The sequence below is a fragment of the Trichechus manatus genome, unplaced genomic scaffold, assembly GCF_000243295.1.
Source record: "Trichechus manatus latirostris isolate Lorelei unplaced genomic scaffold, TriManLat1.0 scaffold00222, whole genome shotgun sequence".
Lineage (NCBI taxonomy): Eukaryota > Metazoa > Chordata > Mammalia > Sirenia > Trichechidae > Trichechus > Trichechus manatus.
In genome coordinates, this window is record NW_004444158.1 from 2,424,403 (window position 1) to 2,443,127 (window position 18,725).

Sequence of the window (18,725 nt, forward strand, 5' to 3'; positions counted from 1 at the left end):
CTGTTGTGAATCGGGGACTACTGTACCCAAAACTAAAACAAAACAAAGTGACTATGCCAGAACATGATTTAACAAATACTAAAGAACAAACTGTATATTCATCGGCTAAATATTGCAGAAAAGTCATGACTCCTGCTATTTGAGCAAGCCTGTAAGAATGAAAGGACACAGGGACTTGATGTTGCAAGAGCAAGTGGAAACAGGATAAGCCACACTGGAGGAGCTGGGCAGCATTTCTTCAGTGTGGGCTTAGCTCCAGCAACCCTTTTAATGGCAGCAGAGAGAAAATCAGGTTACAGGGAAATAAATTGTACGCTTAAAGAGGACCAAATGAACCACACAAGGTTTGTCATATTGTACTTACTCAGGAAATCTAAAACTATTTGGGTATCTCCTAGGTGCCAGGCCAACTGATACCATAACTCTTCAATATAACAAAATTCTATTTTGGAATAATTTACTATCAATAAACTTTTCTAATCTCAGTCTTTTACTTAATCTCCAACTACCACTAAACTCCTATCTTCACCTGACCTTCACTCTTTTCAGAGGGAGAGGTATCTCTCTTTTTCTAAGGATAACCCTGTAACGTGATTTAGGTTCTGTCTCTTCCTGTCTCCTTGGCGTGGTTCATTGTTTCCATTTTCTTCCAGTTCGTCTCCTTCCCCTCTGCCTACAAACAGGCTCCACTCTCTACTTTTAAAGACATGCCCTTGGATCCTGCCTTCTCTTAAAGCTTCCCTTCACTGCCAAACTTCATGACCCCACAGGTAAACAGAAGGAGAATAACTACTATATGAATAACCACTATGTGCCAGACCCTTTACCTTTCACGTTTCTAATTTTCACAACAAACTTGGAGGGTACTGTCCCCATTTTACAGGTGAGGAAACTGACAAGGGTGACCTGCCCAAGGTCATAAAGCTAGTCAAATAATGGAATTCAAGCTCAACCAAGTCTGGCTCCAAAACCCATGCTGCTGTTAATCCCAAAAATGCAGCTTCATATATTAATAGATTACATTCCTATTATGAACCAATAGCATTACTTCCATTTTACGGGTAAGTCCAGAGGTTAAATGCTTAAGGTTATAAAGCCACGATGAAGCAAAAAATGGGATTTAAATGCATGTCTTCCTGACTCCAAACACAGGCATTGTCCACCATGCCGTGTTGCACTTTGGCTTCTGCAGTGACAACTCTACCTTACAACTCTAGCAGAGGTGACCGATGATTTGCCAATTCTCTAGGCCTCATTTAAACTTTTCCCTACTCGATCTTTTTGTGATTTACACTATTGACTAACCTCCTCACCCTTGAACACACTGGTTTTGTGGCTCTATTTACCTCTCCATCCCCCTTTATCTTCTATCTGATCCCCCTCACATCTGCTCATGGCTAAGTCTAGGTATTACCTGTCTTGCTGTTCTTTCTCTCCTCATACTTTGTAGAAAATGGCTGCCTTTCCTCTTTAAACTTGGTCTTTACTTGTCTCATAGTCAGCCCTTCGTCCCTTTTTTCCCATTAGCATTCATCAATTCCTGCTCTCACCCAGTCACGGGCCACCTGATCAAATAAAATTTGGGCAACAGAGTCTCAATGACAATAAATTAATGGATAAGGATGCTACCCCCCTACTTGGATGGTTTCATCAGAACTTTTGAAAAGGATTGTTTCAAGTATGACTTTCATCATGGAGACTGTTTTTAGAGACTGGTTTTTCAGTCAAACCCACAAGTAAATGCTATTGGCTTTTTATTGGCAATCAGATGGAAAAACAAAACCCAGTTACTAAGCAGAGACTACTGCTAAGTGAGGAGACTTTTTTCATTCAGGGGAGACCATCCACTGTTCCTAGCAGGCTGTTTCCATACGTAGTCATCTGAAATGGGGATGGGTACTGCCAGAGAAAATTTCAGTACAGACCATTTTTTTGGTAGTAGAAATATGCAGCTCTCCTTTCTTCACTAGAGATTTGTTAGGAAAGCAGAGGTGATAATTTTTTCAGCTGAAATGGAAATTCAATTGAAACCAAATTTTAGGATCATGTCCACAGGCTAGAAAAAGTACTTTGTTTAAACCACATAATGAAATCTAGTTCATAAAAGGCAAAGAATTAAGGCAGGTATGAAGATTCTAGTCTTGAAGGGGAATCCTGTTACTGGTTCTTCTACTCCTTCTATGAAGCTGGCCTCACCAGGTGTCATGGATTGAGTTGTGTCCCCCCAAAATATCTGTCAGCTTGGCTGGGTTATGATTCCCAGTGTTGTATGATTGTGTAATCTGATGTGATTTCCTTATGTGTTGTAAACTCTATCACTACAATATGCGATCTTCTTATGTGTTGTAAATTCTATCCCTGTGATGAGGTTATACTGATTAGTGTCTTAATGCAATCTCTTTTGAGATGTAAAAGAGAGAAGCGAGCAGAGACACATGGGAACCTCATACCACCAAGAAAGCAGTGCCGGGAGCAGACTGCACCCTTTGGACCAGAGGTTCCTGCGCTGAAATGCTCCCAGACCAAGGGAAGACTGATGCATCACAAGGACCTTCCTCCAGAGCCGACAGAGACAGAGAGCCTGCTCCTGGAACTGATGCCCTGAATTTGGACTTGTAGCCTACAGGACTGAGAATAAACTTCTCTTTGTTAAAGCCATCCACTTGTGGTATTTCTGTTAGAGCAGCACTAGATTGCTAAAACACCAAGCTAAAGGATCTAGCTTACCTATCCTGTGGAACGCAAAGGCCCACTTCCCAGAGGGTATCCAGTAATTGTTTGTCGAACGAGGTAATAATTTTGTCCAAGGATAGTCTTGTTAACATTAACAGAAAACCTGAAGCTATTAGAGTAATTGTCAATTACTCATATTAGGTTGTCAACTCTTTGCAATCAATTTTTTTTCATGTTTCAAGATCTTTCTTAAACTCATGAAACTATTCCTGAGAATGAGATTTTTGAAGCCCAAAGAGAATGAAATCATCTGCCACTCCCTGAGTAACTCTGAAATAGTCCTGTATTTCTGTAAATAGCAGAAATTATTTTTAGGATTGAAATAATGACCTCATTTTCTCAGGCATGTAGCTTCAGCTATTTTGATTGTGGGCAGGTCAGGAGTGTCCAAAATTCATACATGGACTCACGTGTACTCTCTGCATAAACAATTACAGTATTCCAATAGGGATTGTTGTGTTAAAGAAAACTATATACAATTAAAAAAAATAATACTGTATTGTATTTCCAATACTTTGAAATACACTTAAAAAAAAAAAAATCTTTTAGGTAGAAGCATTCCACAGAACCCTTGGGGCTAAAATATTTTTAAAATTAGGACTAATTAAAATTATATTCAGTGGCCTGGTCTAATTTTAAACAACATGAAATAATGTACAAAAGCTTAGAACACATAAGGGGGAAATGTTGGCGGGTATGTCAAACTGAAGAATTTAAAACTATTAAAGCTATCATACACACATGCAAATTTCACAGGAAATTATTTTTAAAAAAGTTGGAAGACAAGGCACAGGAAACCCGGTTAGGGTAGTTAAAAATGAATTTCTCCAGGAGGGGGAAGACGAGTAGGGGCAGAGGAGACAGAACTGAGTAACGGAGAGGTGGCCAACAACCACATCACTTTCTAGGATCTGCCTCGTCCACCTTTGGAAGATGAAGCTGGTGGAGGAAAAGCCAATTTTGGTAAATAAGAAGTTTTAAACAAGAAAGCTTTTCATCAAAGAGTTTAATTATGGTTCAGGAAAAAATCAGTGAGTAACTTTGAGAAAATATGTAGATTCTTTGTAGGCTGCAGTTATTTGGGGGTGGGAGGAGCTGGGAAGTTAAAGTACCCTCTTTTTCTATTCTGAAAATGACAAAAATAATTATCATTAAGTGACTTGGGTCACAATGTTTATTTTTAAAGTTTTTATTACCAAAAATGTAAAAATCCAGTAGATCAGAAAAATCTGAGAATATTTTCCTTAGGCTGTGATAAGGCAATGATCTTTCTCCCAGTTCTATTTTACTTCAACTTAAAAAAAAGTCCCATTTCCAGTCTGATTATAGAGATGTATGTGCCCAAAATGGCTGAGAATAAATACAACAAAAAGGCAGAAGCTGTAAAGCTAAGGGCATGCAACAGGCTCTAAGAGAAAGTCTCAGAAATACCCAAAGTGGCAACAGGGAACGTGTGGCGGAATCTGAAGTTTGTTCAGTCATCCTTGTCTTTTGCTCCATGTTTAAGGATGCGCGTGAACTCGATGTAATTGAAATTCCCCTTTTTGTCAATAGGTGCTTCTCTGTATAGCTCATCCACTTCCTCGTCCGTAAACCGATCTCCCATGGTTGTCAGCAGCTCTCTCAGGTAATCTTCCTGGATGGTGCCTAAAGAACAGAACTGGGGATCAGAATACATACCACTCTGAGGATTAATTACAAGGAATATCTTGACTAAGCACGCCCTATAGGTGAAAAACTATAAAAACGTAAATACATGAATGCTGGGTTTCCACATGCTGAAGCCAGCTTCAAGCAGTCAGTTGCCTAAGAAAATGCCAGGCTGTGAGGGGCACTACTCTGCTCTATCAGCTAAATCCATATCTACCTCCTGATCTTTTGATAATAGGGGCAACACCTGTGCCTAAAGAAGAACAATAAAGTATGCTTAAGCAACCTAAGTCCCATAGTTCCTTAATGTTGCATGAATGGTCACACCTATTCTACAAGCAAGTAACAGTTTTCTGCCACACTGAAACCAGTATCATTCCACAATCAATAAAGTGCCGCAGTGGAAAGAACACTAGCGTTCTGAGGTCTGGTTTTAATAAGCTATTTTATTTCAGGCACTTCTTCCGATTTTAGTTTTCTCATTTGTAACATGAGATTTCTAATAGTCTTAACAAATCTAATTCAGATTTAATAACAAATAAGACCAGGCCCAAGATGCGCAAAAACACTGAATAAATATTTGAGCATCAAATACTGGTATGCAGCAGACACCGTGCTAGGCACTGGGGATACAGCGTGCTTTTGACTCTCAACTTTTGATACCAGGGTTCTCATAAAACCTGACAGCATCTCAGAATCACCCAGGGAGCTTACAGAAAATGCCCAGGTGCCACCCCTGATTTGTTATCTGGCACTGATACTTTTAAAAGGCTCCCCCAGTAATTCTAACGTGCAACCAGGGTCAAGAGCTGCTAAAGTATTATACTAAGGATATAAATAACAAGCACAGAGATTTTGAAATTCATAAAGTAAAAACAGAAAAGCCTGAGTATTTATTTGAATAATTATGAATAATGAAATTAAGCTAATACACTGATAATACAGTTTCTCTAAAATAAGTTTAAAGCACAAAGTCAGTTCACAAAACAAATTAAAGATTTGTGGGTTTTTATGTTAATTCAATCCTATATTTAAAAAAATAAACAAAATTTTCCCCCAAATCCTGTAATTGTAGCTTATAGAAAGAAATCCTTATCTCCAGCCAAGCCATTCAACCACCACATATACTAACCATTTATAATGTGCAAAAGACTGTGGTAGGTGCTACTTTCTAAGACACAGAGTCATTATTTGGGGGGGAGAGATGGATTGTGATAATTGGGAATAAGTACACAACTAAAACATACGGCCAAATAGCATATGTGCCAGGAGAGAGATACAACAGAACACTTTGGAGGTGGGAAGAAGGGAGAGGCTTTTCATTTTCCTGGGAGCCAGGAGACAACAGCATGAAAGCCCAGGTAAGACACCATGAAGGATGTGGCCACTGAGATGAGTCTGAAGAACGGAAAAGATATTTTATTCTTTCATGGCTTTATTCCCTCCGGTTAAATAACACCTGCTCACAGTAAAAAAGTCAAGCAATTCAGAAGTGTATTGGGGAGAAAAAAAGTAAGTTACCTCTGATTACTCTATCCCCTACCCCACCTCTTCCAGATATACTGTCAAGAATTTGGATTTTAAAATGAGGTGGGTGACGGTGGTATGAGGATGAAGGCACAGAGGCAGACATGATGGAGAATTAGGACAGACTACGCAGGAGGAGAGGGTGGATATCTGAAAAGGCAAAACAAGGCCATATTGTGGAGAGCCTTGGAAGCCCAAATGTGGAGACTATGCTTCTATCAGCCTGACAACCACCCAGCATCAGAGCAGTGCAAGGATGCGGGCAACCAAAGGCTGTGTACCTTCCTTTTCTAAAGAGTTAGCCATGCCATGGAGAGTTTTAGAAAAATACTATGTTTCCTCATATACATTTCTACCAAAGGATCAGACATTTATGCAGCTAACTTTTTTTTTTTTTTTTTAAGAGTTAACTCTGCAAACAAGAAAGCAGAGTCTCAGAGAAATTAACTTGCCCCAAATTACACAACTAGTATGTAGCCGAATAGCTATTTGAAATCAGGTGGTTTTATTCCAGAGTCTGAGCTCTGCTTTGTTTATTTTAGAATGAGGTTAGAAATCAGATTTAAATAATTTTAGAGCTGACAGATACCTTGTAAACAAAAGGACTGTAGTGGAGTCACCCAACCAAAAACACCAAACCCGTTACTGTTGAGTTGGTTTCTGACTCACAGTGACCCTACAGACCCTGGGGTCATAGACAACAGCAATTACACTTTATCCAAGGTTGCTCTGGTAAAAGTTATTTATTCAACCCACATTTACTGAGAGCCTAACCCTTGTGGAGCTAACATTGAAGGCATAATGTACCCTCCAAAGAGGTTTTATATACAACTTACTGACTTATAAACTACTCCTAAATAGGTAAGGGCCTGAAATGAGTGATCGCCATGCTGAAGAAGAATCCTGTCCAAGACACAACAGGTGTGGTATAAACCCGAGGGTGTTATATCACCATATTTCAAGTTATCGTGTATTTTAGTTACCACAGCGAAAAATTAAATCACTTTGTAATTAAAGGTTATCTCTGACTTACCTGTTGCTTCTTCATCAAAGCAAGCAAACGCATTTCTGATGACATCTTCCGGATCTGTCCCGTTCAGCTTCTCCCCAAACATGGTGAGGAACATGGTGAAATTGATGGGACCTGGAGCCTCATTCATCATGGCATCCAGATACTCATCAGTTGGATTCTTCCCTAAACAAAAAAGAAGCTATAACTTTAATTACAATACACACCAGTTATTAATTACAGTAACGACTTTGGAAGGACTATCATTTGTACAGTCTGCTGTCTGCATTCATAACAATAAAATTATTTGGGGAAGAAAGTCTTCTCAATGAATAGAGCCCTGTATCAAGAGGCTGCTATTCCACTGGATGTCAGAAAAGAAAAAGGTTTTGATAATCAAGATCAGTGTTTTCAACACAGTGCCCAGCCAATCCTGAGATAGAGCCAGGAATCTGTAGTGATCAAAGGACCACACTTTGGGGAACACTGCTCCAGACCGTTTTTGAATCTTAGACTTGCTTCACAAAGCTTTAAGGCTTGTGAAATAAACATAAAAGGTATTATATAAATTCTAGCTAATATATTAATATTAAAACTTATTATTACCCAGGGAGGCAAGCATATCATGCAAATCTTCCTTGTCGATGAAGCCATCTCTATTCTGATCAATCATGTTGAAGGCCTCTTTGAACTCCTGAATCTGTGACTGGTCAAACATGGCAAACACATTGGATGTTGCACGCTGAGGGCGCTTCTTGGTGGTCTTGGTCTTTGCTCTTTTGCTCGACATGGTGGTGGTTAAATCCTAATTAGGAAAGAAAACACAAGAAAAACGAAGTCAACATTTAAGATTACCTAAGTAGAAATCAAAATAATGGCTAACAAAATACACTGAACCAGCTTTCTAATACGTTTGAGCTAATTAGAGAGACATGCATCTAAAACCTATTCAGCAGGACATTATCAGTTGCCAAAAATTTCTCTCAACTGATGGAAACAATTACTAATTGGACAAGGCTACTAAAGAGAAAAACCAGACTCATGCTTTAAGTTCACTTACCCCGAGCAGTTGTGATGTTTTATAAACAATCCATCACTAACTTCAAATTCCACACCACAGCCCACATTAATTCCAGGTTCACAGCATATCAAGATTATATATTCCCAATACTGCTTATAGCCTAATAACAACTGACTTATTACTGGTTTAATAACAATAAAAGAACAAAAAACAAAAAAATTTAGGTACTCAGGGAAGGAATGCCACTTCTACACTTCAGCATTCTGGGGTGTTGAAGAATACTAATTCATTCATCTTCAAATTCAACAGGTCCAGCACGCTGCAGCGCTAGCCTAAACTAACTGCCCCATTCTATGGTGGAGAGCAAGATGAAGAAGTAGACAGGCAGACTGCCAGATGGGGCAGGTCTCCATCTCCTAATCTCTATGATTAAATATCATTCTTCCATTTTCCACTAACATTTCTTGTTGTACCCTCACTTCTGGAATCCAAGTAGTTAAAAAAAGACATATATTGAAAGCGTAACTGAAAAGTATAGAAAACGCTGAAGTTAATTAATCTATAATTAAGTTTTATAGATATTTCCACTCTATTCAAAACAGTTTCTTGCATATAGTCACACTAAATCACTTGGAATGACTAAGTCCTCTAAACAGAAATCAGAGCACAACAGTTTTTAGAGAAATTTAGTTTAAAAAAAAAAAAAAACCTGTTTAGAAAATGTCTTCAGAGGTATGAAAACTACCCCCGCTCTCTAATAATCTCAATTTATCCTTGTAAAATTTAAGTTAAAAATAATGTCTAAAAAAAAACCTAAAATGAAAAGGCAATTTTTCTTTGAATGCTCAATCTTTAAGAGACTATGCAAATCTGTCTGAAGTTTAAAATCCCATAGTGATCAGATAACAAAATTTTACCATACCATTCTTCAGAGTTGGAGAAGGTAGTCTGCAAAACCTCACACCAGCAAGTGTGACACTGTACTAGTTATATTCTTTCAAGCAGGTCTAAAATAGGCACTACTGATTTCACTCTGTGACCAGGATAACAATTTTAAAGCCTACGTTCTGAAAACATTTAGCTATGATGTAGCAAAACACTATGCCCTTGCTCTAAAAATAAATCTGTGGACTGCAAAGAATGAACTACTACCTAGATCTCAGCCCTACAAAGTGACCCTTTCAATACAATGTTTCATACGAGTTTAAAAAGCTATTTCTTACATTCTTTACCTGGATTATACCCTATCACAAAGACTAATTCAATTATGGAAATAATTAAAAAAAGCTCTGCCTCAGGTTTTTTTTTTTTTAAGCTAAATCTGTTTTCAGATTTTATAAGAAATTCCACAAAGAGTGATCACAAATTCCAATCCGTCCAATATAGCAATCTTTGACTGTGCACTGGAGTGTGTTGCTGGGGAGATACACCTTACATGGCCTCAGAATTTATGATATATACTTCTTCCCATGTTCCTAGTTTCCTTTATTCACCATTTAGGAGGCTGCCCTTCATGAACTTTTCTAAACCGTTAATGAACACGTATTTCATTCTGCAACACCCTCTAGGGTGGTATATCACAGAATGCTCCTTAGAAGGGAGAACAGTGAGACTTCGTCTTATGTACTTCGGACATTTTATCAGGAGAAACCAGTCCCTGGAGAACATTATGTTTGGTAAAACAGAGGGTCAGTGAAAAAGAGGAAGACCCTCAACAAGATGGACTGACATAGTGGCTGCAACAATGGTCTCAAGCATAGCAACGATTGTGAGGACGGCGCAGGACCAGGCAGGGCAGAGGGCAGTGTTTCATTCTGTTGTACGCAGGGTCGCTATGAGTCAGGATCGACTCAACGGCACCTAACAACAACATACCCCATTATAACCTAAACTATGCAGAGTTGTATTTTTGACATCTATTCTAACATAGGAGTTCCTAGCGCTGGATTACAATCCAAAAGGTTGGTGGTTCAAACCCACCTAGGGCTGCCTCGGAAGATAGGCCTGGTGATCTGCTTCCGAGAGGTCGCAGCCTTGAAAACCCTACAGAACAGTTCTACCTTGCACACATGGGGTCACCATGAATCGAAAATCAACTCGACAGCAACCAACAACAACATTTAAATGAAGTTTAAAAAATGTTAAGGAATATTATTATTACCCAACTGCTTAAATGTACTCAAGGACTTGGGGTGAGTGGTTGAGATCAGATGGGTGGTACATATTTATGTTCCGTATCTCTTTAGTATTTTTAAACATGTCACGTCTTTGCTAATCAAAGCATGTTTTTTTTAAAATAGTATTTCGTTTGACAACACTGTCCTCTCCCAATGATGCAGAAATGCCAGTTATCTCAAGAACAAAGAAACTGATGAAAATTATAGGTCAAATGGTTGACACAACTGGCCTTTTAATCTACAAAATCTCGTATTATAAAATTTGGTAGGGGTCCTCTAGATACCTTTTAAAAATGCTTACTTCTGGTTGTAAAACCCATTGCTGTCGGATTGATTTGGTTGTAAAATAATATGTATTTTTGAACTTTGATGTATTTCCTTTTCCTTTTTATTCATGTATTCTTCAATTTGCAAATGTGTTATAGAAGTTTTAAAACGTTATAAAGGTTTTTTTGGGGGGGTCAGCACAAACAGTGCTCTCACATAGAACTTTTCTTCAGCATATTCAGTACTTAATCTTCAAACTTTAGTATGATAGGTTAATCACACTAATGTGCATCAAATGTCATTAGGGTTGCATACTGTTAAAGAGTTAAGAAATGTAAGGCATGGGTCCTATCTTCAAGGAGCTTAAAATATAGTTGGGGAGGCAACTATAAAGAACAGAGATGATTGGTTCAGCTTATGAAACGAGTCACATAGTTTTCATTCCAGAGGTATGACTGAAGTTAAAACAATATGTGACAATAATGAAAAAATAACTCATAAAGGGATCCATGATTATCAAATACTTTGAGTTCAGAAAAGATCATTGTGAGCTTCTAAAAGATTCAGAGGAAAAAAAAAAAGACCTTGCAAAACCCTGTACTGTATCATTTAGAAGCTAAAACAGTCCTTAGAACAAAGGGGTTCAGTTTAGCCTTAATTCTACCAAAACTGACAGTGTAATGTTGGGCAAGTTACCACTTGTGCCTTTACTTTTTCGAGGAAGTTGGATTCTGATCCTTGAGTCTATCTCCCACCAGAAACCCGGAGGCTTTCAGCAACAGGGAGTGTTCAGCTTCACAGTCAGTTGTTCCAGGATGAGGAAATTGTGGTTTATGTTTTCCTGCCCAACTAAACGCGTGGGTGGAATAAACACTAGTGGAGACAGAGTTAAATCAAAAACAGTGCCGTGATCCCAGGGAGCAGATAAATTCTGATACCATCATTGTCCTCTTTGTTCTGATGCTATTCTTACTTTCCCCCAAACAAACTAGGCTATTAACTCTCTTTATATAACAGGCTTTCAGCAAATGCACGACTCTGAAAAGTTTAGAAAGCCTAGGTAAAATAAAATTTACTGGTGGCGCAGTGGTTAAGAGTGCAGCTGCTAACCAAAAGGTCAGCAGCTCCCTGGAAACTCTATGCAGCAGTTCTACTGTGTCCTATAGGGTCGCTATGAGTCAGCATCGACTGATGGCAACGGTTTTGGTTTGGTTTTTGTTTTATACATCAATGTAAGCGTTCTTTATCTAGGAAAGGAAGATCACCTTCACATACACCTGATATTTCCTAGTTATAAGGATCCTGACCCCATTCTAAGTTAGAGTCTCGAGTCTTTATTTCTGAAACATTAAAAGACACTGGTGAAAAGAGGTATTTGCTGTACGCATAGGAATAACAGCAAGAATGTCGAACACAGCTAACTTGAAAGCAGGAAGACTTGCAGGGCAGGCGTCCCCGAAATACATCCTCTCCTCACCTATCATCGACTGTCTCATTATCCAACATTTTGCATTTATGACAATAGTAAAAATCTACTATCTCACTATTTTGCACATTAACGACCTATGTCTGGCAGTAAAGAACACCAAGGTGAGAGTAACACTGACTTTGATGGTTAAGGTTATGTATCAACTTGGTTGGGCCATAATTCTCAGCGGTTTGGCAGTTAAGTAATGATGTAATATGGCAGTTATGTAATGATGCAGTCATCCTCCATTTCGTCCATTTTCACATTAACACCGATTTCACATAACCTGGTCTTTGAAACCTAACCATATCAATAAGTGAGGAGAGGGTGTATATGCAGATTTCAGATGCAAGAGAAGGTGATTAAAGCCCAGTCAAGGAGATTTACAGATCTAAAAGAGCATAATTTTGTTTCAAGTCGGGGCGGGGGGTACTATGGCAATGAACTTGTGATTTTTTTTAGCTTGATGAGATAGGAAGAGAATCATTAAGAGTTATAACAAAGGAGAGATACAAATCATACTTAAGGAGGGTGTCAGACTGGATTAAGAGAGGTGAAGAAACAGAAGATAGAGATCCTCAAAGAGGCTTTCCCCACACATCAATGGCAAGCAGAAAATTTTTCAGAGTCTCTAAATATTATGGTTTCATTTACTAACATTAGATTGCTCTAGTTAGATTCTTAAAGGCTAACATTTATAAAGTGGTAATGTAAAATAATCTAGAAACTTTTTCTACATAATACTCAAAGTAATACCTGTGAGATACGATACTTTAATGAAAAACTCCCATCTTTTCTAAGTTATACTATACACTTGACCTGAGTTCCTAGCTTCCTTTAATCATCCTTTAGGAAGCGGACATTCATGAACTTGTTTAAACTATTCACAAATACATATTTTCATTGTGTAACACGTCTTGGAGGTACACCTAAACTATGCAGAGTTGAACTTTATTCCCTCTATTCTAAATGCAGTTAAAAAAGACTTAAGGCGTATATTACTCCCCCATCCCTTAAATGTAATCAAAGGCACACTCTGCAGAATACCTTATCATATAGTATTTGCTGTTTCCCAAATCCACTGCTTATTTAATCAATGTACTTTTTTTTTTTGTTTTTGGTGCTAACTACAATTTTTAAAAGTTCATTTCAGGTTGGTACTTCCCTTCCAACTTAAATCAAGTTTTCATTTGCTGTGCAAACTTCCGGTTGAAGGTAGGCTTAGTTCTCTCAGACTGCCACACCCAAAAAGTTCTCACCACTTGACAAAAGCAATTAGTTGTCAGGGCTGACCTGCCAATAAGACTGACGTTTGAAAAGAAAAAGCTTTTTTAAGTTAAGTTTTATCAAAAGCATCACAAAACATGAAATACTAGTAATTTTAAGAAATGTTCGCTTTCTTCACCTTTAGATATAAAACTTTCTGCACTTAAGACAAAATCTCAACTGACAAAGTTCTGTAAAAACTGATGTATGCTTTCATACATACTCAGTTAATTTAAAAGGAAACAATTTCGTGAACTGATTTAGCCCGAAGTCCCCACCCAAAAGGGACACGGTGTTGCATTTTGGAGTTTTTCTCAAGCCCCAAACTAAACCCCAAGCCTCTCTTTGCCCAAATATCACTTAAAAAAAAAAAAAAGTTCCAATTACAGAAGCGGATACTGAGCTGAAGAAGTTCCTAACTTGAACTGCTTATTCCTACTAAACGTAGCCACACAGCTGCAACAACAGCTGCAGCGGGGGAACAGTGGGTTACGGTTTTTGCGCAAACTCTCTTGAATCGGGCAAGTTTACGTTACCAACTAAACATAGTACCCGGGTCAGTGACAGGAAGCTCGGGTTTCCCGGTCCCGGCTGTCGCCCAAACTCGGGGCGCCAGCGAACTAAGCCACACTTCCGGAGCTCCAAGTTTGGGCAAAGGAGAGAAGTTCGCGTCTGGGCCGCTTCCTGCCGTGGCCACCGATTAAGGAGCTGGCACCTGGACTCGAAACCCGGGAACCAGATAGAACACCTGCCCAAGTGCGCTCCGAGCGCCGAATGCCCGCCGCCGCCCTCCCGGCCACCCCGCGAGGATGGGCCCCCGGGATAAGTCTCGCGCACCCAACCGCGAGCACCTCTTACCTGCGCAGCTGGGAGAATCAGAGCACTGCAGCGACCGCCAAGCTGCCTCTGCTGCCGGTATCACTACCCTCCTGCTAACCAGGGAGCCGCTTAAACTCAACACTTCCGGTCTCCTTTAGAGAACCGGAAGGAAGCTGGTCACCATTATCCGCAAAAGTAGTGGACCTAACTTAACGAAAGGGCGAGAGGGAGGAAGTGGCAGTAGTGTCAGCGAGGCGATACGGGCCGAGTGGACGCGAAGGAAGTGTGAAGCGGACGACTTAGAATACAAAGGGACATGTATAATGGTGCGTGGGTCCGATTACTGAGTTTCCGTCTTTTTCGTACCTACTCTTACAATGTAAATCTTCCTCCCTTTCTTGCTCGGCAGGATGGTTCAGTCCGCCCTGTGGGTTGGCCTTTGCGCACATTCCAGGGCCTGGCGAGGGGCGGTGCCCATTCCGCTCAAGTCCTTGTAAGGAAGACGCGGAGAGGGTTGCGGGGCTCAAGTAACTCGGCCTCGCCTCGGCCGCGCCCCGCCCCCGAGCGCCGGACTCCCGCGCCGAGCGCTCGTGCGCCTGCGCAAGGGTCTGGTCTGTGCCTGGGCTCCTAGACCGTAGCGCGCAGCTGAGGAGGAGGAGTTAGTGTGTTATTTTCTGTAGCGTTCCGCGGCTTCCATGTAGGAGGAAATATTGTGAAGTCCCAGGGGCCCTCAGCCAAGCAGCCAGTATCTTTGGGCCCAGAGAGATTTTATACGGTCAGAGTGCTGAAGACTTCCTCCCCTTTTCAGAATCGTTTTCTGTTATTTTTCCCACCAGAATCCCTTTGACTCCGATTGACAAGAGGAGCCTGACTTGAATCAGAGTAGGAGACAAGACAGGCTACCAGCTACAAGAGCTTACTAAATCTTGCCCCCACCTCTCACTATAATGATGACTTGGCAGCTTGGTGAAAGTGAACATAAACAATTGTGCCCATTTTTTCTCAGGGCTCCTAGCCTAGGACGGTTTCTAACAATGAGTCTTGTTAAAGGAAAAGAAAGCCCTCCCCGATTTTCTTTTTCCATTCAAAGTCTGTCTGGTGGGGAGGAGGTCAGCAACAGTCACCTTAGCTCTCTAAGGAGTGAGTTGGAATCCTAATACTCAGATTATCATCCTGGCATGGCCAGAACATGAAATGTGGGGTTGTCCTGTGGTCTTCTTAAAGGCCAGCTCTCATCATGAAAAGGGAAGTATTAAAAGCTGCAGAATAATATACTCTTAAGAATTAATAAGACCCAGGATTCTTCTTCATGGAACTCGAGCATTTGCTCGTTTAACCAACAGCATATTCCAAAGTTAGTTTAGAAGTAAAGTCACTGGAAAGAAATAACTGCCCTAATTCTCGTGGGATGAGTGGAACAAAGGTGGTTAGTTTCCCAGGCTTCATGGTAAGAATCACCTGGTGTACTAGTTAAAAATACAAATGATTGGATATCCCATCTCCAGCCCACTGAATCAGATTCTTTAAGGGCGAGGCCTAGGAAGCCATCAGTTTAACAGGGGTCCTAAGTGACTCTTCAGGGAAGTGGGGACGCAGAATTTCACAGCTTAAGGTTTAGGCAATGACAGCGCAAACGCCAGCTGAGCTGACTAGGACTTTAGTTTGTACTTGGAGTTTGGCCTGGGCAACAGTGCATAGGCCTTGCAGTGCACGCTGCCCTCCATAGAGTGGTGGCCTCCAACCACGGAGAGCGCTGTGCTTCCACTGACAGCCTCTTCCTCAAAAAGAACTTAGGATGATGGCTCTGTATATATAAGGCCAAAACAGTTTATGGGTTCTAAGGAATATACATAGGACTACTAACCAGCTATTTGGCATCAGGTAGCTTTTTTTTTTTTTTATCTTAACTGAATTGTTTACTTTTAACAAATTACATGAGCATCATTAAAACAACAAATTGAAAAAAAAACAAAACAAAACACTAGACCATAATAATGAGTAGACAGTTTAGTTTTCGTCTCAGCTTGAAAGACAGCAGCTACTTTTTTTTGCTTCTGTAGTAAATCAGATAACTGCCTTTGTTGTCTTCCTTCTTTCCTTCCACTCCATCAGTCAAGTCAACATGTATTAAACAGCAACTGCACAGCCAGGCCTTGAGGTGGGTGCTGTGGGTTATGCTTATTAATTTATTTTTAAAAATAATATTGTGTTTTCAGTGAAAGTTTACGCAGCAAATTAGGTTCCCATTTCACAATTTCTGTACAAGTTGTTCAGTGACGTTAGTTACATTTTTCACACTCTATCAACTGTCTCTTTAATTGTGTTCTGGTTGTTCCTTTTCCAGTGCTCTAATTTCCCTGCCCCCTTATCTTCTCATCTTTGTTTTAGAGTAATTTTTGACCTTTTGGTCTCATATAAATGGTTTTTTAATGGAGCACCGTACTCATGAGTAATATCCTTTATTTTGTGTGCTAATCTGTTATTTCACTGAAAGGTGACCTCAGGGCCCTGAAACTGATAACATATGTCTAAATCATTTTCAGCCTCACAGGGATCAAAGTTATAAGCTGACACTGTGAGCTAGCACACATGAGAAGCAGACATTTTGGAGCAAGTAGGGTTTCTTTTGTTCCCCTCAAAATTGCTCTACATAGGATTTGCTAATCAGCTAATGAGTAAGACAAGAATAGAACAGTTACTTTTTGGAGTGATAGCACAAGTTATTAGAGCTGGAAATCACCTTGGAGACCATCTAGTTCAAACCTTTTATTTTATAGATGAGAAAATGGAGCTTAGAGAGGTGAAATTTTTCTTTTTTCAATAAACACGCAATCAACACTCAATAAACAACAGGACTAAATCCCAGATGTCCAATACTTTTTTTTTTTTGGATTAGACATCTCTGAGATAGGAAGGATACAACAAGTCTACAACTTAAAAGAATTTATTGAATAATGTATTTAAGCTTTTCTTTCTGTTGAAAGGATCTGCGCTGGAGAAATATTGCTGAGAATTTGGACATCTTGAGGATGTCCCGTGTCAGTGGACTTTGCACCCCCGTAACTAGCATAGTGCTTTGCACAATAGGTAAGCAGTGAGTGGTAACATTAGGTTTGCTCCTTTGAGTCATACCTTTTAAAGGAGAGTGGTTCTTATTGGTGTTGCTTTGAACAGATATAAACTAATCACATCCTCCTTCTGTACCGCATCCATTATTTTATTATTCCACTTATCACATAATAGCATAATAATTATCAAATATTCTTTGTCTCTCCAGCTCTACAGGGGCTACTTTGGGGGCATGAGTCAGTCTCCTCTGTATACTAGAGCATAACGGTGCCTGATACATTAACAGATGTTCAGTAAAGATTTTATGAACCAATCTGAGCAAATGCAATTCTTCCCATATTGTTGATGCTTGAGTTCAATTTGTTAACTAAAACCAGCAGCTTAAAAACAAAAAACTTCCTTGAGTTCAGTTGGAATTTAGTCTTTGTTTGTTTTACTTACATTTCATTTATAAAGATTTCCCTCCCTCTAGTGCTTGGAATCATGCTTATCTTTTTTTTTTTTTTTTTTAATTGTGCTTTAGATGAAGGTTTACAGAACAAACTAGCTTCTCATTAAACAATTAATACACATATTGTTTTGTGACATTGGTTGCCAATCCCACAACATGTCAAAACACTCCCCTTCTTGACCTTGGGTTCCCCATTTCCAGCTTTCCTGTCCTCTCCTGCCTTTTCGTCCTCACCCCTGGGCTGGTGTGCCCAGTTAGTCTTGTTTTGTTTTATCGGGCTCATGTAATCTTTGGCTGAAGGGTGAAACAAAACAATTTATTTTGTTTATTCCTTCATGTTATACAGTAATTGATTTGCTACTAACAACTTCCTTTTCTACTGTAAAATGAAAATGACTAGAAAATTGCTAAATACACATGGCTGAATATAATTTATACATTTATTTTGGCTTTTAAGGAGCCCTGGTGGCATAGTGGTTAAAGCACTTGGCTGCTAACCACAAGGTTGGTGGTTTGAACCCATCAGCCACTCCGGGGGAAAAAGATGAGGCAGTCTGCTTTCGTAAAGATTTACAGCCTTGGAAACCCTTTGGGCCTTCTATCCTGTAGGGTCGCTATGAGTTAGAATTGACTTGACAGCGGTAGGATTGGTTTTTTATTTTGGCTTTAAGATACCCTACTGTTAAATTCATCACTTTCACACTTACAAGAATATTAATAAACTTATAGTTAGTTTGACAGCCGTATGGTCCACTATGTCAGGAATGACAAATTAAAGAGAAATGGTGCCACGTTCATCGTCAAAAAAAACATTTCAAGATTTATCCAGAAGTACAACTCTGTCAGTGATAGGTTAATATCCATATGCCTACAAGGAAGACCAGTTAATACGACTATTATTTGAATTTACGTACCAACCACTAAGGCCAAAGATGAAGAAATTGAAGATTTTTACCAACTTCTGCAGTTTGAAATTGATCAAACACACAATCAAGATGCATGGATAATTACTAGTGGTTGGAAACGAAGAAGAATCAGTAGTTGGAAAATATGGCCTTGGTGATAGAAATGACGTTGGAGATCGCATGATAGAATTTTGCAAGACCCATGACTTCTTCACTGGAAATAACTTTTTTCAACAACATAAATGGGGACTATACACGTGGACCTCGCTGGATGAAATACACGGGAATCAAATCAACTACATCTGTGGAAAGAGACAATGGAGAAGCTCAATATCAGTCAGAACAAGATCAGGGACTGACTAT

At 39.6% G+C, this 18,725-nt stretch overlaps 2 protein-coding genes across 7 annotated transcripts in view; one reads left to right on the plus strand and one right to left on the minus strand.

Moving 5' to 3' along the window:
• Positions 1-3,878: 3,878 nt before the first annotated feature.
• Positions 3,879-14,115, minus strand: LOC101349753 (myosin regulatory light polypeptide 9). The gene is made up of 4 exons (XM_004388928.2): positions 13,977-14,115; positions 7,526-7,724; positions 6,944-7,105; positions 3,879-4,380 (listed from the first exon to the last, which is right to left on the minus strand). Exons 2-4 carry the CDS (start codon positions 7,707-7,709, stop codon positions 4,208-4,210), a joined length of 519 nt encoding a protein of 172 aa, XP_004388985.1. The 5' UTR covers positions 7,710-7,724; positions 13,977-14,115; the 3' UTR covers positions 3,879-4,207.
• Positions 14,116-14,136: 21 nt separating this feature from the next.
• MYOM1 (myomesin 1) overlaps positions 14,137-18,725 on the plus strand; it is a 191,192-nt gene continuing 186,603 nt past the window's right edge. For 5 of the 6 annotated variants that reach the window (XM_023742890.1, XM_023742888.1, XM_004388930.2 and 2 more), the window contains exon 1: positions 14,137-14,263. In XM_023742890.1, the coding sequence (XP_023598658.1) occupies positions 14,254-14,263 (10 nt within the window). In that variant the 5' untranslated portion in view covers positions 14,137-14,253. Of the gene's footprint in view, positions 14,264-15,903; positions 16,096-18,725 lie in introns of those variants that run through there. The other variant, XM_023742889.1, reaches the window with a different exon arrangement.

What these genes read in the sequence shown, in the direction of transcription:
- LOC101349753 (XM_004388928.2), bottom strand. Translation starts at nt 7,709, where the DNA reads ATGTCGAGCAAAAGAGCAAAGACCAAGACCACCAAGAAGCGCCCTCAG. An exon ending in TGATATGCTTGCCTCCCTGG is followed by an intron (nt 7,106 to 7,525) that starts GTAATAATAAGT and finishes TTTTTTGTTTAG; the next exon opens with GGAAGAATCCAACTGATGAG. An exon ending in CTTTGATGAAGAAGCAACAG is followed by an intron (nt 4,381 to 6,943) that starts GTAAGTCAGAGA and finishes TCTGTTCTTTAG; the next exon opens with GCACCATCCAGGAAGATTAC.